General features: G+C 37.1%; 5 protein-coding genes across 5 annotated transcripts; 4 read left to right on the top strand and 1 right to left on the bottom strand.

Moving 5' to 3' along the window:
• The first annotated feature begins 3,189 nt into the window (after nucleotides 1-3,189).
• On the top strand, nucleotides 3,190-4,709 carry LOC110754156 (uncharacterized). Its single transcript, XM_021955194.2, has one exon. It carries the CDS (start codon nucleotides 3,829-3,831, stop codon nucleotides 4,567-4,569), a length of 741 nt encoding a protein of 246 aa, XP_021810886.2. The 5' UTR covers nucleotides 3,190-3,828; the 3' UTR covers nucleotides 4,570-4,709.
• Nucleotides 4,710-7,800: 3,091 nt separating this feature from the next.
• Nucleotides 7,801-9,292, top strand: LOC110754153 (AT-rich interactive domain protein). The gene is made up of 2 exons (XM_021955190.2): nucleotides 7,801-8,296; nucleotides 8,902-9,292. Exons 1-2 carry the CDS (start codon nucleotides 7,847-7,849, stop codon nucleotides 9,073-9,075), a joined length of 624 nt encoding a protein of 207 aa, XP_021810882.2. The 5' UTR covers nucleotides 7,801-7,846; the 3' UTR covers nucleotides 9,076-9,292.
• A 150-nt stretch (nucleotides 9,293-9,442) lies between these two features.
• Nucleotides 9,443-10,460, bottom strand: LOC110754152 (Bifunctional inhibitor/lipid-transfer protein/seed storage 2S albumin superfamily protein). The gene is made up of 3 exons (XM_021955188.2): nucleotides 10,078-10,460; nucleotides 9,836-9,922; nucleotides 9,443-9,603 (listed from the first exon to the last, which is right to left on the bottom strand). Exons 1-3 carry the CDS (start codon nucleotides 10,442-10,444, stop codon nucleotides 9,443-9,445), a joined length of 615 nt encoding a protein of 204 aa, XP_021810880.1. The 5' UTR covers nucleotides 10,445-10,460.
• Nucleotides 10,461-13,762: 3,302 nt separating this feature from the next.
• Nucleotides 13,763-14,516, top strand: LOC110754110 (heavy metal-associated isoprenylated plant protein 25-like). Its single transcript, XM_021955129.2, has 3 exons — nucleotides 13,763-13,954; nucleotides 14,041-14,122; nucleotides 14,217-14,516. Exons 1-3 carry the CDS (start codon nucleotides 13,943-13,945, stop codon nucleotides 14,474-14,476), a joined length of 354 nt encoding a protein of 117 aa, XP_021810821.1. The 5' UTR covers nucleotides 13,763-13,942; the 3' UTR covers nucleotides 14,477-14,516.
• A 481-nt stretch (nucleotides 14,517-14,997) lies between these two features.
• Nucleotides 14,998-20,062, top strand: LOC110754108 (aluminum-activated malate transporter 9). The gene is made up of 6 exons (XM_088253859.1): nucleotides 14,998-15,809; nucleotides 16,422-16,559; nucleotides 16,680-16,949; nucleotides 17,069-17,205; nucleotides 17,303-17,449; nucleotides 18,903-20,062. Exons 1-6 carry the CDS (start codon nucleotides 15,428-15,430, stop codon nucleotides 19,623-19,625), a joined length of 1,797 nt encoding a protein of 598 aa, XP_088109985.1. The 5' UTR covers nucleotides 14,998-15,427; the 3' UTR covers nucleotides 19,626-20,062.
• The last annotated feature ends 344 nt before the right edge of the window (nucleotides 20,063-20,406 follow it).

The following is a 20,406-nucleotide window of genomic DNA, read 5'->3' as shown; positions in this document are numbered from 1 at the left end:
TCCAGAAATTCGATATACCCGAACGTGTCCTAAAAAATCTCATGCAAAATTGATTTGGTTAGGTTTGAAAAAAGCCTCACCACGAAGCAAAAGTTCAAAGTAGGAGCAAGATTCTGTAGCTGCCTTTGAAATAGGGTTGAGACTGAGAGAGATTGAATGGTCCAGATCTGGAGCCTGCAATTTCTTCTCATTTTTTCAAAGTTGGCTACGATTCCCAGAAACTTGAAAGCGAAGTTATAATTAACATAAATCAATGAAACATCACCTTTTGCAAATTGCCGTCTAAAAAGTCTTGGTCATTTTAGACTTGTGAACAAGGTTACCAACTTTCGCACTTGCTAATGAGATAGATTGAAATCTCCAAGAAAATAATTAAAGGTTGCAGAATGACGCATGCATGTTTCAAATGAAAGGATCAAAGGGATGAAGCTAGTTGTAAATGGGCCCACCAGTGGATAAAGCTCAAAGGTCATGGTCATATACATATTAATAGATAAAAGGTTACGTGTCATAATAATATATAGATGTGCATTAGATCAGTTAATCAGGATAGTGTGTCAATAATACAATCTTAATAATGCGCTCGAATTCGAGGTTTTGTTCGTCTCCTTGATTATATAATATTGAGATGGGAACAGTACTATTGAGTATTGACTCCATGCTTGATAGTACATAGCAACTGGTAGCTAGTGCTTGTACTATACCTTGGTATCTTTTGTACTAGCAATTTCAAATGGGTAAAACAGGGACAAAAAGCTAAAAGGTATATATATATATATGTATATCGGTTTCATTCCACTCACGTCAATTTTGATGCTTTGTTTATGCAATCTGTGTATTTTTGACTAGCAAATTGCATTGATGATTGCACCTTTTACAATCCAGTGGATACAAGTTGCGGCACGTGGCAGTTCCGAGACCATTGATAGCATGTAGGTGTTGCAAGGTTCTGTGTCTCTGTCTAATCTAACTATTGTTTATTCAATGATGGGTGGGTGGTTGTAACTTGTAACTTGTAACTCGTTAGTGGAAGAAGAGGAAGAAAGGACTTGGTTTTCAAAATTGAATATTTGGGGATGGCTTTGTGATGAAGCAAAAGATGAAAAATAAGGTCCAGCGCAGGGCATGTGACAAAACTCACTTCACATGGTCAAGTCCAGGACCAGGACCATCATGCACATGAGCTTATCAATTTCTCCCCTTCCAATATGTTACTGTGGCCCACTGAATATTTCCCTGTTTGGGCTTTTTCATTCCACCTGTTTCCGGTTCAGTTGCTTGGTGGATGGATCGCCTCATTCTTATTTAACTGCACATGTGCATGCAATTAATTGTACTTTTTTTGCTTTCAATTATTTCATTCTCTCTCTCTCTCTCTCTCTCTATCGTATATTATGGATGCAACTTCCAACTCCAGCACATCTTTTCCAATACACCACACACGTTACTATCAATTGTTTTATATTAAGAGAAGCGATAACATATTAATTTACACGTTATTATTAAATGTGAAGGATATCATTAAATATCGGTTAAGTTAGCTAATTAGGATAATGAGTCACCAATTCGACATCTAAAGTTAATATACCTAGCATAAACTTATAAATAGTTGGTTCACTGAATCTCCCCATTACCATTACCGATTGATTTTAACCTCACCTTCCTTCCTTTACACTCAAGTTTGAATCTCGAACTATCCACCTATATAAATAAGAATAAATTAAAGAAATTAAGAAAGTTAGCCTAGTATAGACATTATAGAATACTTGACAAAAATAAAGACGTTATAGAATAGAATAGAATAGAATAGAATGCTGGTCCTCCTTCAAATTTCCAATTCCTTGATTGATTCAATAGTTGGCGTGTGTCCTCCTCATCCATGACATGGAAAGAGCTCCATCAACCGAATTAGATATTTGACAAAATAATTACTAAAATTATCAAAAAGCAGATGCAGATATTTGTTTATTTATTGGTTCCACGCCACCCGTTACTTCGTGAGGCCCACGACGCCACGAAAAATAAAACGACACTGTTCAGTAATCACTTGTCACTTTCGGCACATGAACATATCGACTAGCCCACCGGAAGTACCGTTGTTGGTCAGTTTACTAAATAAAGACTAGGGCGGTGCTGAATCGGTCGCGTGGCCAAGGCGAGGGTTGTGGTTCTTGTAACACGTGCCACGATTTGGATGATGTGGCGACGTGCATGCCCTGAAGCCGCAGAAGCTGACTCAGGCTTGTCTGGGTTTCTCTAGAAAGCTGTGAAAGGCACTTTCCTTATTGTTCTTCTTGTCGGCGCCGTTTACATGAGTCGGCTTCAAGATTCGGCTGGCCAAGTCGTTGGGTTGCGCTTGGAGGTAGTTCCACGTACACACGTGGTTTGAGGGTGAAGTGTCGATCGAGTGTAGGTCCCATAATTTTTTATAAATAAAAACCCGAGATGACTTGTTAAATAAGGAGTTATGTCATCCAGTGACTTTTTTTTACTTTAACTTATTACTATCTTTTTTTCCCAAGCTTTTTAAATTATATTGAAAAACTTTCTCGAAACTATATGATGTTGTGGGCCGAACTGAATACACCCATATCAATTAAATTGGACAAGTATCGTGAATGCTATTTAATATGTTATTATTAAACTTATTGAATACAATAATAATTCAACAGATTATGTTTTACGAGTGAGTGTGATTCATAATGATAAATTTGCACTCATTTAACCCGAGTCGCCAAACAAAACCATCAATTTGGCAATTGGCACTTGTAATCTAAACAAGAAAATGAAAAAACAAAATTCGGAAAAAGTACTTGGTATTAACAGCATTGCAATAACAGTAAATGCTTCGACATTGAACAGTGATTGGCTGACTGCATAATTTGGAGCCTACAAAAAGCAGTTATCAAGTAAAGCACTTGATTTTGTTGAAGCTTTTACTATAATAAGGAAAGAAATCGTCAAGAACAAAAACGACAGCGAAGCCAAAAAGCCTCATACCTATCCCAATCCAATTCGCAAGCAACCCGATCCAAGCAAGGGAAGTGAAAAATCAAAATTGGTGGGTCCTGAACGGACCTCAAACTCCAGACTTAAATTTAGTTAATTGACAGAACAGAAATTAAATAAAATAAAAAAGAAAAGTATCCCACAGAATTATTATAGTAGAGATACGTTAAGGTGGGCAACATAAAATAACTAAATTTCAAAATTATTTATTTTAAAAAAAGTCCGAGACTTCCGTGAGGGGTTTTAAGGCTCCGCAGTGGCCGCGCGTATCGGCATCTTCCATTTTAAAATTGAATGCCAAATCCTCTCTCTGTTTCTCTCTCCATTATATATAACCTTCCCACAATTCAACTCTCCTACTCATTCTTCAACTTCAAAATCTAAGGAAAGAAAACACCATTTGCATTTGCAACCCACCTAACTTTTTTCTTTTCTTGGTCCCTCTAAAATTTGATAATCTTCTCTCTCTCTCTCTTTCTTTTTCTCATCACCCACCAGCCACCACCACCATTCCAACTTTTCTCTCTCTCCCTATCTTTTTCTCATTTTCCAAACAACCATTTTTCTCCCTCTAGAAAATATTAACTAATCTTTGCTTCTTGCCGACTATATATACCACCTCCTACCACATCACTTATTAATATACTTGCCCACCACCTTTTCTCTCGTTGCTTTGACAACTCTCAATCTCTCTCTATATACCTTTTTTCTCTTTGGTGTCTCTCTCTCCTGAAACACAATCCTGGATTTGGGTCTTCTTTGTCCCCTCTGAAACCAAACCAAACCAAACCCACTCTTCATTTTTCTCATTGGTTCACAATGGATAACAGCATCAACCATAATAGGAAACGAGCCCGAAATGACTCGGACGACCCAGAAACAAAACATACCCAACTCGAGTTCAAACTCGTCCGAGTCGACTCGAGTCACTCAGTTGCCTGCCCGCCCGAGTCGGGTTCCACCGTGTTCGACTCGACCAACTCGGAGGTGAACTCGGACGAGTCGTTGACTCCGCAGCCTGTCCGGGTCGACTCGGACGAGTTGGTTATAGAGTCGGAGGAGGTTAAGCTGATCCAAGACGACCTCCTCAACATCCTGGACGACTCGGACACCGTTACCGACCGTGACCCGGCGATCCAGGACCTTGACTCGGTGATTAAAAGCTTCGAGGAAGAGATACAGGTTCCGGCATTTCCCGTGTCCGAAACGACGTCGTCTCCAGGCGGGTCGTCGCAGCCGGAACTAGGTTACCTTCTAGAGGCTTCTGACGACGAACTCGGCCTCCCGCCGACCAATGGAGGAAGCGAGGACGGAAAGTTGGAGGCCGCTGATTTTACGTCGAGTGGTTCGGAGGCGGTTGGATTGGACGGGATGCTAGGGTTTGAGAACGACATCATTCCGAGTTACGACTCGTTTGAGTTCGGAATTGGTGGCGAGTGTAACTTGAACAACAATTATAATGGCGGGGCGGAGTACGTGGCATTAGGTGGGTTGTTTGATTACTCGGATGGCAGCGTTTCGGATGTTTCGTGGCGAACCGAATCGCTCTCTGCTCTGTAGGAACGTTTCGGCGGCAAGGCGGTGGGGGTGTTTTTGTTTACAACCCCGGACCGCTTTGTTAGACGTGTAGCTGTTTATATGATAGGTTGTAAACTTGACACAAAGTAAAAGACAAGAACATGGAAAATTTTGAATTTGAACCCAACATGTTGATATTTGTTGCTTCTGCCCCAAAAAAAAAAAGTTGATATTTGTTAATTGACATTCGTTTTAAAATTATTTGAATTCTTTGTTTTGTTCTGAAAAATGTGTGTTTTGATTTTTGGGTTTTGGGGTTGGATTCAAAAACAGAAAACAGCCAGATCACCAAGTAATTGAGGCCATTTATTTATTATAATTCAGCAAAACGAAATTTCAATTCTCTGCTTTAAAAAATCAAGTAGAATTACTAATACAGAAATTTCAATGCTTCAAGCAGATTACATACGAACTAGGGTGTATGTATCCTCAGTGGATTCTCAACAATATGTAATCACTGAATATTTTCATTATTCAAATGATTTAATGTATATCTTTGCTTCCATTTATATTGATGATGTTCAATGTTTGTGTTAAGATGAGATTTCGATATCCCAATTAAAAGAAGACTTTTCAGACACTTCTTGTATACAAAATTATGATTATGTATTAAACAGGTTGGTTCGCGATTGAATTTTTTTAGAATAAATTTTTCATGTCTAATTTCATGATATGAAAATGGATTGTTTGGGAACGCTTGGAAATGTCTTTTTTCCTCATTTTTCATGTTTGGTTTGTGCATAATGAGTGAAAATTTTCAATTTTTCTAAAAATACCTTTAAATTTTTTATTATTAAAATGTATTAATATGAAGAATATTTTAAGGTTTTTTTTTTTTTTTTTTTTGGATCAAGGAAAAATAACTTATTGAAACAACAATGTCAGGGTATAAAAAGTAAAAACTTGACTTTAGTGATGCAACAAGAGTGGCCTCGTTAAAACCTTGCCTTTAAAAACTCTCAAATGGAGGAAAATTCGGTTAAAGAAAAAGAGTACCACAACATCACATCCAGTATAAAATTAAAAATAAGAGAATAACTTGTCATTGGCCAAAACATCAAAAAATCATAAATGACCATCCTCTAGCCAAACTTGAGCTTCCTGAGACAGAAGCACCTTAACTCCCTTAGGACCCGTAATCTCCACACCCCATACCGGACTTAGTAGGATGAGTCCCCAAGGGAACAACAGTATTGGGAACAACAGTTTAACTCTTTTAACTCTCTTAAGGGTTAGAAGTGATATTTTAAATAGAAAATTTGGCATAAGTCCAATTATGAGGAGAGATTTTGGGTACAATCCACGCATAAATTGTTGTTGATCCAAGTCCTTGGACTTTTGCGTCACATAAGATTACATGTCTTTTTCAATTTATTGATATTTACTTTTTTTTATTTGTTATTTTTTTGTTCTAGTTATGCACCTAAAACATAAATAAGATAAATTATGAATTCGTAAAACTGGTAAGTTATTGATTTGTATGATATTAATTATCATATTTGATTTGAATTTAATTGCAAATCTATTTATTGAATTCTGAAATTTTCCCAAGGCATACCGACATCAAAATTTGTAATAAGAGTTCATAAAAACTTCGTACCTTAACAATAGGTAAGGTACCTATGCATACACCTCGTATGCAGTATGCATGTAATTAAACCCATAAATTACCTCTAGTCTAGGTAGTTATACCCTCTAGCCCAGCTAATTGAACTCATATAATATCTTGGTATGGATCTTTAAACTCAACTGAGATAAAAATCCATATAAAATTTCTTTGGAAAAAAAAAAAAAAAACTATTACATGTAAGACATGTACGTATGTATATAAATATGAAGCTCCAGAAAAAGCTGCTTAAGAAAACTCAAGAAAAAAATACTTACCTGTAAGGCAGTTACATATATACCTGTATGTATTAACATTATTTACCTATATGTCAGGTACATAATTTAATGTGGGTGCTTGTTTGATCGATTTGTATAATATGTGAGTCTTTACTTTTTATTGATTAAATTGTATTTTATCTATATATTAGGAATATTATCATGGAAAAAAAATTCAAAATTCAAATTCTGGAATTCAATTACAAGGAAATAATGCATTAAATTTAGATTTTCAATGTGTTTTTCTTATTTACCTTAAAGGGTAAAATCGACACAACAAAAAAGTAATAAATGTCAAAGGACCTAAGGTGAGCCAATGGTATGAAATTCCCTAATGCATGGAATATCCATATCCATGAATACAGATTGCATTATCAAGAATGCACTTATCAAACATAAAAATGCAATATGAAACCCATTCATAAGCTCCTAAACCTTGAACCAAACGTGCCCTTATTATTTAGCACATAAAACAGTCCTTTAGGCCCCATTTGGTTCATGGGAAAAGAGGCTTGTGGATGGGAAATCAATTGCTTTTTCATGTTTGGTGAGTCCCAAAATGAGAAATCGTTGCCTTGCACATGAGAAAGTAGGGGGGCAAAAGTGAAGCTCTCCTCCTCCCTTGAGTTTTGTTTTCCTTATCGTATGAAAGTTTGGGAAAATGAGCCAACATTAAATACACATTTTTCTTGACCATATTGTCCCCATTCACAATTTAGAATTATAATATAGCATTAAATATATTATTTTTTATTTATTTGATTTCATATGGATATAATTGGAAAATAAAACAAACTTTGTTTTACATTCATACACAAACCAAACATGTGAAAGGAAATAAAGTGGTATTTCTTGATTACTTTTTCAGGATTACCAAACATGGGAAATGAATCTTTATTTCCCATCTCTTGTGAAATGACATGGGAAGTGATTTCCCTTCAAATCCATTATGTAAATCAAACGGGACCTTAGAGTTAGAGTTGCGATTTTAAAATTTATTCAATCCACAATTTAAATTTCGAAATTTAAGCTCTAAGCAATAATTTCAGTAAAAATCGATTAGAAAATTAAAGTACCAATCAATTAGAAAATTTTAAAAAAAAAATTCATACTTTAAACAATAATTTATCAGTAACTATGACAAAAGCTGAAAGAAAATTAACAGAAAAATAAAAGTAAATTTATTATTTGGGCTCAGAAGAAGAAAAAAAAATATTTGGGCTCGAAAGAAGCAAAAAATATATTTGGGCCTACAGAAATGGACCGGATGGTCCAATAAGAAGACAAACCGGGTCAAGTTTATAGAAACCAACATCCATTATTATCTCCCCACTCTCATCCACAAACTCTCTCAAAAGATCGCGCTGATCAGCTTATGTTCTGCACACTCTCTCACTCTCCTCCACCCATGGCTCTAACCATAGCCAACAGTGGAGCTACTGGTGGAGCTAGGCTCCTGTACAGCAGCTCCACCAGTCACCCCTACACCAACCTCTCCTCTCAACGCCACGTCCTCTTCCCTCTCTCCCCCAGAAGGACCCTCCACGTGGTGTCAGCCAAGAGGTTCACGTCCAGAACTGGGAGGTCCGACGGCAAGAACAAGAGAGGCACCACAACCACCAGAGACCAAGAACAAGACCCACTGCGACTAGAACGGACGGCTGAGATTGAAAACGTTGGTGATGGTGTTGCTGTTGACAATGTTGATGATGGGTATTTCTTGCCTAAGCTTCCGGGTGACGAACCTGACTTCTGGGAAGGTGAAAAATGGGACTTTCTTGGCTTCTTTGTCGAGTACTTGTGGGCTTTTGGAATTGGCTTTGCGGTATGTCTTTACTTTCTCTCTCCCACACTAGTTAAATTTTGGTCCTTTAATTTGTTGGGTTCATGGTTTTTGTGTCTCTGCTGCTACAAGTATATGATCACTAGGACTTTGCTAAATTATAGTTTAATTCAGTTGTAGCTGAAACCCTGCTCAAATAATGATTAATTTCCACATTTTGGTATGATTTTGCTTCTATACCAGAGTATTTTCTGGTAGTTATTGGAGAAATGCTCTCCTTCACAAGCAAGGGCCAATGCAACTGTGATTTCAAGACATGCCCTTTTTGATTCTAGCTTTTAACCTTCAAGTCTGAAGCCCCCCACTGCTGATTTGAATGATGTTCATAGATTCCTTAACTAGCCAAAAAGCTACCTGCTGGAACTGGTTATATTATGAAAACCTGAAGAAGAAATTCAGGGAGTTCTATTTGGTTTTACTTTTTGCTTATGGAAAGGTTGAGATTAGAAATTTAATAGCAGTTGAGTGAATCTTTTTCCTGAACAAAGTGTAGGGAAACCTAGCTCATAAGTGAATACTACCCTACTTTTGCTTCCACTAACCACCCCTCAAGGCTAATGCTGTTCGGTTTTGGTGTGTGTGTGCAGCTTATTGCATGTCTCGTTGCTGCTACTTCTTACAATGAAGGAGCAACTGATTTTAAGGAGACTCCTGTGTACAAAGATTCATTCCAGTCTCGGGAGTTTTTGGAAGAACCGGAGGCAACTAACTCAGATGTCTTCGAATCCAACCCAACTGAAGTGGCTCCTAGTTTGGAATAGTCTGTCTCTGTCATGAAAAGGACGTTTACATCTGATACATGATATACTCCTAGGCAAAGAAACTTTCTGTCAAACTTAATATCTCAATTTGTAAGGTGACGTTCCCTATGTAAAACTTCTTTTCTGAATTGTATTTCCTCCCACTATATTATGTGGTGTTGATACAGAAAGGCTAAGCTAAGGAGAGGCAAATGAAGGACATAATTTGACAGTAAAACACTGTTCTTATTCAAATCAATAGAAGATCCGGTATCATTTAAACAAAACCATAGTGAAATATAATCTCGGGCTGGTTCTAATTATAAAAAGAACAAAAAACTCTAAACACACCATAAAAAACCATACACAGAATAGTCTGCTGGTATGATCATACTGAAAATGGAACTCCTGTCACCAGAAGGCCTCCCATAGCCAGCGCCACCACCGTGAGGCAACTGCCCATCTTCAATTTGGTGCCAGCACTTGAAGTTCTGCCAAATCCTAACCCCATCATGCTGGGTCTTGGTGCATTTTGAGGCATTGGAGAGGCTGAAACCCAAAGAAATAGAGAATCATAATAAACCCAAGAATTCAAGCCTTGAATAGGATTTTTCTATTTACTTTTTTCTTAATCAAAGGAATGAACCTACAAGGAATAGTAAAATGACTAACCTAATTGATGGGTTCTTACTATTTTATGATAGTTAATTTCTTTTTGAGACACCATTACATAAATTAGAAGGATTCTACACAAATGTAAGAGATGGATATATTTGCATACCAGCAATTGTAGAGTTAACAGCAGTTGAGTTGGTGTTTGTCCCAAAGGAAACTTGAGAACTAGGTGTGCTAGGAGGCACATGTACCCCTGCAGCAAAACCACACACAAAAAAAGAAGAAGATTAAAACAATGCACAAACATGAAACTGTTTGAAGTTATTCTACTTAACAGAGTTGAAACCAGAATTATCACAGAACCCTCTTGTTTTATATATTTTTTTCTTTTCCAAAATCAGAAGTTACCTGAACAAGCAGAGATGTCAACTTGAAGGCTGCAGAGAGCAGGCAGCTGAAGAGCACGTGTGGTGTTGATAGGGAAGGAGCTCAAAGTAGTGCCATTGAGCAAAAGGCAAAGGCAGTCTGGCTGCTGGCTATAGAGCAGCTTGAGGTTGTCACAACATGATTGTGCCGGAGATTGGGAAGTGCCTTGCACAAACGATGCACACGAGGCCAGTGGAAGAAGCCGTGTGGTGCATTGAGCAATGGTAGGGCTTGAGGAGCTGGGGTCTTGTGAAAGGATGGATGGTGGAAGGGAAATGAGAAAGAGTAGCAGAGTCAGAGAGGAAAGGGCAAATGGATGTTGAAGCAGAGAGCTGTGAAGAGAAGCCATGTTATGTCCTTATGTAGAATAATAATTTGAGATTACCATTTACCAAGGCTAATATATGAAATGTTCATGCAATTTTTGCTCTCTTTTCCAAAAATATGTAAATAGATGAATGTGCTGCATGATTTGAGTGTCAGTTGCTACATGCATGGTGTGTGTTGTTCTGCTTGAACTTCTTGCTCTATTTTCCAACTTTACCAGTCCAAATGACATACAAAACAAACTTTATTCTTCTTCTTCTTCTTCCTAACAATTAAAACTATTCAAACTAACTAAGAGATTCGTACTTGCGAAAGGCTAATTTTCAAGAGATATTGGTCATGATCTGCTGATATTCGAGTTTCTAAAATGATGTGAATTAACTTCTCCTCGTTTAACCATCTAACCCAAATAAGGTATCAAGTAATCTTTAAGGTTAAGACCTCAACAAATCAAACAGAAAAACAATTTACGAAATTAATATGATTGATCAATGTTCCATTTTCTACCTGTAAGTCCTTGCATTATTATGGCTACGGAAAGATGATAAATTTAAACTAATGCAACTAGGAGGTTCCTTTCTTAATATGATTGATCAATGTTCCAATTTTTGTTCATGGATAAGAGTAGTTTAGAGCATTATCCATTATTATTAGGCCATTATTCGAGTCTCTATTGATTTACTGTGAAATTTCCACCAAAATAAAAAATAAAAAAATCGAGCTCTCAGATTGATTTATTGTGAAATTTGGATCTCTTTAATATCTGCTTTGGATATGTTAAAAGAAACTAGCAAATTAATATCTATAAAGTATAAACTGACACTCAAATAGTATCGCCGCACGGCTATATTAATTGGCTGGTCCTTTTTATATTTTTTTTTATAAATAGTAGAGCCGTTTGGCTATACTTATTTTGACACGTGGGCACCTAATCTCTAGGCGGGTCCTCCTTTAAAAAATATATATCTATAGTATAGCCGTGCGGCTATACTCGGATTTTCTGATTTTTTTTTAAAAATGTTATAGCCGATCCTATACTGATTTTGACACGTGGGCACCTAATCGCTGGGTGGTGCTCTTTTTTAATTTAATAAATAGTCTAGCCGCGTGGCTAAACGCGATTTTTTATTTTAAAAATAGTTGAGCCGTGTGGCTACACTTATTTTGACACGTGGGCACCTAATCTCTAGCGGGTCCTCCTTTTAAAAAATATATATATATAGTATAGCCGCGCGGCTATACCGGGGTTTTCTGTTTTTAAAAAAAATCGTATAGCCGCGCTATACTGATTTTGACACGTGGGCACCTAATCGCTGGGTGGTACTTTTTTTAATTTTATAAATAGTATAGCCGAGTGGCTATACTCGATAGCTCTGAGCGGTATATATATCCTTTTTAAAAAAAAAAAATTCCCCAGATTTTCGTTTATTGATAAGAGTAGTTTAGAGCATTATCCATTACTATTAGACCATTACCCGAGTCTATTGATTTACTGTGAAATTTTTGATACCAAAAAGAAAGAAAAAATTGAACTCTCAGATTGATTTATTGTGAAATTTATCTCTCTTCAATATCTGCTTTGGATATATTGAAACTAGCAAATTAATTATTGATTTTTACAAGGCGTTGCAAACATGTTTGAGTTTCTTGTTCACCTTCTCCATGTAAATTAAATGCTCACTGGCCATAACTTCAAGTCCCCTGCATACCATTGTACTACGATTTCATTGTCCATTAATTCTTTGTACGTTCATTTTTCAATAAGAAATAGAAGGAAAGAGAAAATGAGCAAAAAGTTTTCTTTTTTAACCCATCAATGGAGACTGACCATTTTTGTCAACCTAAGTATTAAGAATGCATACGTTATGTATCCCATCTCGCTGTCCTAAAAGCTTTTGCAGCTCAAAATCATATAGATCAGATTTCTCAATCAAAATAGTCGTATTCATTTGAAAAATCAACCCCTTCCAACTCTATTAATTAGCAGGGGGAACTGAAGTTAAGCAACTTCAATGAACGTGGTTTGTAATATACTTACATATATATATATATATATGCACACATTCTCCTGTAACGGTTTATGGTTTATCATTGCCAAGCTTCAAAGATACACACAGCAAAGCCATTTCTCCGACTTTTTGGGTTAAGAAGAAGTTTGCTCCACTAAAAGCTCACAAGGCCAGTAACAGGTGGCTACTTCCTCGAACCAGCTCTGCTTTCTGCTACAACCTTAGAGGTGCCTCTGGTTGGTTCCCTCTGTCTCACTATTTTCAAACACATTATGGATAGTTTATTGATGTCGGTACGCAGTTCATGCCTGATTATAATTTTATTGAGCAGATTCCGGAAGTGGTTATATCTGCTGATTTAGGATGCGGCAAGTGCCAAAGAGGACTTCCCAGGTGATTTCAGATGTTGATGGTAAGAGAATTATTTAAAGCCTTCTAAGGAGCCATTACCCGGTTGAAGTTCCTGGTTATGTAACATCCGTCATATGTGAGAATGATAATTTATGGAAGCTTATTGTTGGTACCAAACTTTCAATTATACATGACCAATTAAGTATAATTTCTTATCTTCTAGATAAAAAGGTTATGCTCCCTCGTAAATCAGTCCATAAAGCATCTCTAAGAAATGTGTCTGCCTTCTGTAGAAAACTGTCTCACAAAGCTTGAAGGATTGCAAGATTTTCTATCCGTTGTTGATTGCTCTTGAAAATCCTTTTTATTATGAATTCACCCATGTAAAAATGTCTGAGGTTTTTTGTTTTCTTTGTGTGTATAATATAAGTAAACCCTCAAGCTATGATCACTCAGCTTACAGTTATGCAAGCAGCCTAGAAACTTTTAGTCATATGTCTAAGTTCTAGTACATGGAATAAAGCAGTTATTGGTTGTCTTATAAAACAAGTAATTGGTGAGTGGTTCCTGGTCGCCATTTCCTACATTGGGCTTTCCTTATTTCCAAAGGCATATTAGTTTATATATCATTAATCACTCGATTGCAGACAGATATGCAGACCAGAGAAATAAAAATAGAGAAAAGAGAGAATTTTGGAATCCCAAAAAGAAATTCCTAATATTGGAGTCAAATAAACTTTCCATTTCACCCAGATTAAGGCATTAATTGCCATTTGGAAAAGGTGTTGAGAAAAAGTGATGCCTTTGTGTCGGCATAGGCCCCTCTGGAAGCAAGAAAGTGATGCTCTAGTTAGCTTAGTGCATTTGAGAAACACAAAAGAATGCAAAGAAGTCAAGAATAATGAGAAAAACTAACCAAATTGCCAACCTATACATATATATCTTTGCATGGGAAGAATCAGATTCCAAGATGAACAGAACTCCATGAATCAACAGAATTATATATAACCAGCTCATGATACTCGATTGATCCTTTTTCGCTTTCTATATTATTCCATTGCATCATTGGCATTTAATATCAACCTTCTGTTGTTGTCCATTCGACCAATTTTGGATTCTGAAGCAACAATTGCAATACATCTCTCTCTGATCACCATTTCATGACAGACAAGGTATGCTCAAATTGAATTACAATGTCCAATATTATTTCAGTTTCTGATATCTGCATGATCTGATACACATATTTGATCATGTTCAGTTCTGCTACATGCTGATGAGAATCAATATTGACTGCAATGGTTGCTACAGAAAAGTAAGGAGAGCTCTTCTTGATATGCGAGGTGAGATAAAAGTACAATCTATCTTAATTTTCTCATACACAAGTATATATATTTTGTTTCTTAACTAGCTGATTATATATATACACATGTATAGAGTTGGAGACACATTTGATAGAGAAGAAGGAGTGCAGGGTGAGCGTGTGCGGCAGATTTATCCCACAGGACGTAGCGATCAAGATAAGGAAGAAGACAAATCGCAGAGTTGAGATACTGGACATACAAGAACTTAGCAGCAACAACAGTAACACCAATGATGAAGAAAACCAAGATCAGCAGCAGACGCCTTTGATCACTTCTTGGAATAATCTCATATCATACCCCAACCAAGTTGAAACCACTTGTATGCATGTGTGATGTAAAACTTTTTCTTAAATTTTGGCAAGATTTTCGCTTCGAGTTAAGTGCATACGCAAGTGGGACTTTTTTTAATACTAAGTTCCATACGTGCTAATAATTCGAAGGAGTCGGCTGTGTGCACATGACGACGATTTAATTATGAAGCCATAAAAACAGAAATTATGGAGGGCAGAGAGAAGCCTGCAGATGGTGCAAACTGGTTGGTCAAGTTGATTGTCAGTCATATTGCGAAGAAAATAGGCAAGCCAAGCATGTTAGAGACGGACTGATCTAGCTGCTGTTGGTTTCTTTTGTTTTTTGTTTTTAAATTTTAAATACAAGCAATATTAGAGAAAAATAATTTAAACACAAAATCTCAGACAAGGGTTAATCACTCGAACTACAAGCCTTGCATGATTTGATTGTTTATGAATAATAAAACATTTTCTTTTTACACAAAGCTTTTCTTTCTTATTAAATTTGAGTGGCGTACAAAAGCCCAATTTTCAGTTATAAAAAAGAAAAAAAGAAGAAAAAATCTCCTAGTTTGTTGAGGGGCTACTACCTCATTACGCAACTCCTTCCAATGATGAAGTCGTATCTGGATAAAGTAACGGCGCTGCCTCTACCCCGTCACAAAACTGAAAACTGAAACCCTGAAACTTTCTTACAATTTCCGTACCTGATTTATTTAACCTATCTCTTACTCTTCAATCTAGTTACATGACATCAGACCAAAATAATAATTTGGTAAGTTACAAACCGCAAAAAGACTCCTTCTTTATTGTTATTTTACTGTGATCCACTCCAAACCAAAACATTGTCTCTCACTCTCGGGCTCTAATCCCCCCAAAAATAGTATAAACCACAAATAAAGGGAGAGAATTTCTGACTCTAGCTCTCTCACACCCTTTGTTGTATTACAAGATTTCCATTATTCCCTCTGTTTTCTTCTGTTCTCTTGAAAAAATGGCAGCAATAGCAAAGTTGGGTTCTTTCAAGTACAATTTCCAAGAGAAAAGAGAAAGGTTGCTCTCAACCCAGAAGGGCTACTCCGAGCTGGGCTTCGTCCACATCGAGGAACAAGAGCCATCTGGGTCTCTTCGCTGCTGCACTTTTCGATCAGTTTCCGATAGAATTGTGAGCTGGTGCAGGACTGTACAAAATGTTTCTAACCGGGCAATTCGGATGGGTCAATCCGATCCGAGAAAGATCGTATTCGCGGCCAAGATGGGTCTGGCCTTGATGATCATTTCGTTGCTGATTTTCCTCAAAGAGCCTTTCAAGCAGCTCAGTCGTTACTCGGTCTGGGCCATCCTCACTGTTGTGGTAGTATTTGAGTTTAGCATAGGTAATTGTATTTCTCTGTTTGGCTTTATTTAGTCATTTCATCATCTGGGTCTTCATCAATTTGCACGTGTGCCTATGCTTTTGGGCGTCTCTGGGTAGAAATAGTTGTTTCTTGTTTTGTTGCATTTTACTCTTTTTTTTTGGTTGCAAAATTGGGGGTCTTGTTTTTAATTTAATTTTTGTTTGTTACTATTATTGGCATTAGTAGTTCACATGAAAAGAAACCAACTTTCACGTTCAGTATGTTATAAAGTGGAACGCTTGACAGTGTAATCACTGAAGGGAATTGGAAAAAGCATGGAGCTCATGATTACAATAATGAAGTGAAACTAAAGTGTTTTTGTTTATTCACGATAAGCTATTATTGTACAAGAATGAATATTTTGGTGAACAGCTTCCCTTAATCATCCGACATCTTTTTGTTTATTCAAATTGTTTTAAATTAACTAAATCCATCTTCTTTCTTTTGTTTTAATAGGCTGGGCCTTCAACTTGAATTAGTTCATAGTTCAAAGTGCAATTTTTTTTTTCCAGTGTAGTCTGTTGTCTTCCAACATGAGCATGCCTATGTCTGTTTTACTTTCTTATATTCAGTGGCTATGTTCTTCTGCAGGAGCGACTCTGAGCAAAGGATTTAACCGTGGGTTAGGGACATTTTCTGCTGGAGGCCTTGCTTTGGGTATGGCGCACTTATGTGGGCTAGCTGGAGAGTGGGAAGAAGCTGTTATTTTCGCTAGTATCTTTATCATAGGTCTGAATTTGCAATGAATATACTTTTTTTGGCATGTCACTGGAAAGCTCAACTTATGCTAATTATTAATTTTGTGTTTTGTTTTGTTTTTATTTTCATGACATGTTATTTGGTCGCTAGGATTTCTTGCAACTTATGCAAAGCTATACCCAACAATGAAGCCTTATGAATATGGGTTTCGAGTGTTCTTGTTGACATATTGTTTCATAATGGTATCTGGGTATAGGACAAGGGAATTTGTCCATACGGCTGTGTCACGATTCTTGCTTATCGCACTGGGTGCTGGTGTTGGTTTGGGAGTAAATATATGCATTTTTCCCATCTGGGCTGGCGAGGATCTGCATAAATTGGTGGTAAAGAATTTCATGGGCGTCGCAAAGTCATTGGAAGGTTGATTTACGATATACTTTGCATTTGTTGGATATTGTAAAATATTTTTCTTTTATTAGTCCAAACCCCACTTTTGTCATAATTAATTTCCTTTATTGACTATCTTTATCATTTTTTAGGTTGTGTTAATGGTTACCTTAATTGCGTTGAATATGAGAGAGTTCCTTCTAAGATTCTTACCTACCAAGCTTCTGATGACCCGCTTTACAGCGGTTACAGATCTGCTGTGGAATCTACCAGCCAAGAGGACGCTCTGGTATTCTTTGTTGTAACATGGTGATGCATTGGCAATTCACCATATTAGCAGAGTTTTTCTTTTGGTTTTTGTTTTAACTCATTATTTTTGTTTGAAGATGGGATTTGCTATCTGGGAGCCACCTCATGGTCGTTACAGAATGCTTAAATATCCATGGAAGAACTATGTAAAAGTAGGTGGTGCACTAAGGCATTGTGCATTTACGGTCATGGCATTGCATGGATGTGTACTTTCTGAAATACAGGTACTAAAAATTTCCACCTCTAACCACATTGTGAGGCTATTAATGACAAAGATACTGTATTTGTATTTTCATTTATTTGTGCCTCTGGGAAATTTTTTTCTTTTAAAAGTATTGCTCATTCCAAAAGTAGTTCCTTCCTTCTGATTTGCTATTCTCCTAAAGGAAGAAATCGTGAATCAAAGGCCTTGCATGAACAAATGATTTTTGGTTATGGTTTCCCAAGTATGGGTGGTTATACTCTTCCATTTTTTCCTAATGAGACCTCTGGAAAGAATATATGATAGCTGTGCTTGAGAGCATGTAATTTTTTTCCCTTATCTTCTTGACTTCAAAGATAAGTTGTGCACTTTGGGTGTTTAATAGATTTGTTTGTTTCTTGAATATATCTCATGGTCTACCTTTGTTCTTTAATATGAATGACATGTAGTTACCATTATTTTAGTTTTTTTTTCTGGGGCACTGGTGAGCCCTGAGGAAGCTCATTGGCAGTCATGGCATATTCGCATCAAATATAGCTTGGTTGCATTGTGTTCTTTTTCTTTAAGATTTTGTCAGTCAAAATGTTTGTGTGTTGTCTGCTGGCCCATTGGCTATTCAATTGGCGTCCTTGCCATCTTTGTCAAGTCGTCTTGTGCCCTTGAATGCAGCTTTCACCTACTCTCCTTCCAAGGCTCTAAGAGTTTTTGGCTGTAAAAGGGGTTTTGGGGTGGGGTGTGGTCGTGGTGAAAGAACATTGATATGCAAAGAGTTCACAAGACTAAGTTTTTGAGAAGAGGGGTCCTTGATGTGGTTGTATTCCCTGTGGACTCAAAAATTGAAATTCTGATTTTGGCGGCTAATATCTACTGTCCCTTGTGCATTTCGAGTAGTCAAGTTCATATTCCACCTGTTTAGGAGAGAGAAATGCTGTGCCCGGTCTCATCCTAACTGGAGCCAAATATGCAATATTGACATTTCATCAAAACTTTATCTTCCATACAATGAGACGTGCACAAAATAAAAGTTTTGACCTTATCACTGAATTGATTAAAATGGGATGCTCAATTCTTTTGGTTATCTGGGCATCTTGAAGCGCAACAGATGAAAACATGACGTCATTGTTTTGCCTGAGAGTTTAATATTTTCTCAATTATCATGCCTGGGAAAGTTCTTCCTGCCAAGTCATCTTTGGTGTTTTTGTACTGAAGAACTCTCATTGAATGATCTATATCTGTGGGGGTATGAAGACTGTAGTTGTATGCGATTCAATATCTTATACTACAACCCTCATGGTTCACTAAGTATCGAAACCTGTGGTGGATGTTTATCTTGTTTTATGTACATGCAACTGTAATGGTCCTCATGCATTTGATAAGAGTAATTGTAATTTTCCTGAACTATCTGTACGTATTTGTGTTTTTATTTGACATCTTATAATCTATTTTTATTTAACTTCCAACATTTGTGTACGTAGGCTCCTGCTGAACGAAGACAAGTATTTCGTCGGGAGCTCCAAAGAGTTGGTTTCGAAGGTGCTAAAGTGTTACGTGAACTTGGAAACAAACTGAAAAAGATGGAGAAACTAGGTTCTGTAGATATACTCAACGAAGTGCATGAGGCTGCAGAGGAGTTACAAAAGAAAATTGACCAGAAGTCATACCTTCTTGTTAATTCAGAAAGCTGGGAGATTGGAAGTCGGCCAAAGGAGGTGAGAGATCCTCAAGACTTATTGAACTTGGATGATGACGAAAATACGTTCCGGGAATACAAATCCCTTAGTGAAGCTGTGCTCGATCTCAGATCTTTTCCTGTGCCACAAAGTTGGGATGGCCAAATGCCTGCGATGCCAACTGGTGTGAGCCCCATACCCACTGATGTCAACCGCTCCAACCCGCCCGTAGGTTTTTCCTCAGGAAGCATGTTCATGAAGCAGGTTTCATGGCCTGCAGGACTGAAATTTGAGGTTAACGAACCTCCAGTAGCAGAAGAATCCAATACCTACGAAAATGCTAGTCAATTGTCATTAGCCACATTTACATCCCTGTTGATAGAATTTGTTGCAAGGCTTCAAAATCTTGTCGACTCATTTGAAGAATTAAGTGAGAAAGCACGTTTCAAGGAACCTGTCGAATCACCAGAAGCCTTGGAGCCACCTTGCAGGTTTTGGACCAGATTGCTCAACTGTCTGAAATCCTAAATCAACATATCACTTACTATTCTGCTTTATTTAACCTGCTGCTAGTTCAGTTATAGAATACAATGCCACTGATTTCTGCTGCTGCTGCTGACATTGCTCACAAGAACAGTCTTGCTTTCTTAGTTGACAAAGATGAGCATATAATCGTGGATATGTCGATACCTTTGGTTCCGCCGCTGGGGGGGTGGTTAGATAATTTGCAGGCTACGATTGGTATTATTACTCAGAGCATCAATGGGGATAATGAGAATGGATATGAAACAATGAGTTTCTGACAAACACTGCATATGGATAATGAGAATGGATATGAAACAATATGTTTCTGACTAACACTGCATATTGATGTTGGCGTTTTAGTTTTTGCGCCGCTATATATTGTAAGATAACTCTGGAGTTACACGCTTCAATGATGATTCTGTAGTTTATTTTTCTTTGTATGATCTGTCTCAACTCTCTATCTCTACCAAAACAGAAGCATGTCCTGTGCTGGGTTACAAACCAGCCTTTAATCATTAGTGAATGAGTCTTACTTCTGTGCAGTTGTTTATCTCCCTAGTTTCAACTGGTAACAATATAATGAAAAACATATCTTAAATTTCGACTTTCTTCCGTGAAGCGATATTGGGGATTCAAACACAAGACCTTGAGGCTCGAGCTACAAACCCTTTCTTACATATGTTAATTTTTAAACTAGAAAATATAGTAATTGTTTCACGAGTTTTTGCAAACTGGGGGCAAAAAGGGAATTGTATTTTATTTTATTTTAGTTTTTTTTAGATGT

This window comes from Prunus avium, chromosome 5 (genome assembly GCF_965620075.1).
Source record: "Prunus avium chromosome 5, drPruAviu1.hap1.1, whole genome shotgun sequence".
Classification (NCBI taxonomy): Eukaryota; Viridiplantae; Streptophyta; class Magnoliopsida; order Rosales; family Rosaceae; genus Prunus; species Prunus avium.
The sequence above is the reverse complement of the archived record's forward strand: the minus strand, read 5'-3'. Positions and strand labels throughout refer to the sequence as shown.

Coding starts and splice junctions, on each gene's coding strand:
- LOC110754152 (XM_021955188.2), bottom strand. CDS start 10,444: ATGGCTTCTCTTCACAGCTCTCTGCTTCAACATCCATTTGCCCTTTCC. Junction 9,923..10,077: donor TGACATCTCTGCTTGTTCAG/GTAACTTCTGAT, acceptor GTTTTGCTGCAG/GGGTACATGTGCCTCCTAGC. Junction 9,604..9,835: donor TGTTAACTCTACAATTGCTG/GTATGCAAATAT, acceptor TTTGGGTTTCAG/CCTCTCCAATGCCTCAAAAT.
- LOC110754108 (XM_088253859.1), top strand. CDS start 15,428: ATGGCAGCAATAGCAAAGTTGGGTTCTTTCAAGTACAATTTCCAAGAG. Junction 16,950..17,068: donor CGTCGCAAAGTCATTGGAAG/GTTGATTTACGA, acceptor ATCATTTTTTAG/GTTGTGTTAATGGTTACCTT. Junction 17,206..17,302: donor CCAGCCAAGAGGACGCTCTG/GTATTCTTTGTT, acceptor TTTTGTTTGAAG/ATGGGATTTGCTATCTGGGA.
- LOC110754153 (XM_021955190.2), top strand. CDS start 7,847: ATGTTCTGCACACTCTCTCACTCTCCTCCACCCATGGCTCTAACCATA. Junction 8,297..8,901: donor CTTTTGGAATTGGCTTTGCG/GTATGTCTTTAC, acceptor GTGTGTGTGCAG/CTTATTGCATGTCTCGTTGC.
- LOC110754110 (XM_021955129.2), top strand. Junction 14,123..14,216: donor AGCTCTTCTTGATATGCGAG/GTGAGATAAAAG, acceptor ACACATGTATAG/AGTTGGAGACACATTTGATA.
- LOC110754156 (XM_021955194.2), top strand. CDS start 3,829: ATGGATAACAGCATCAACCATAATAGGAAACGAGCCCGAAATGACTCG.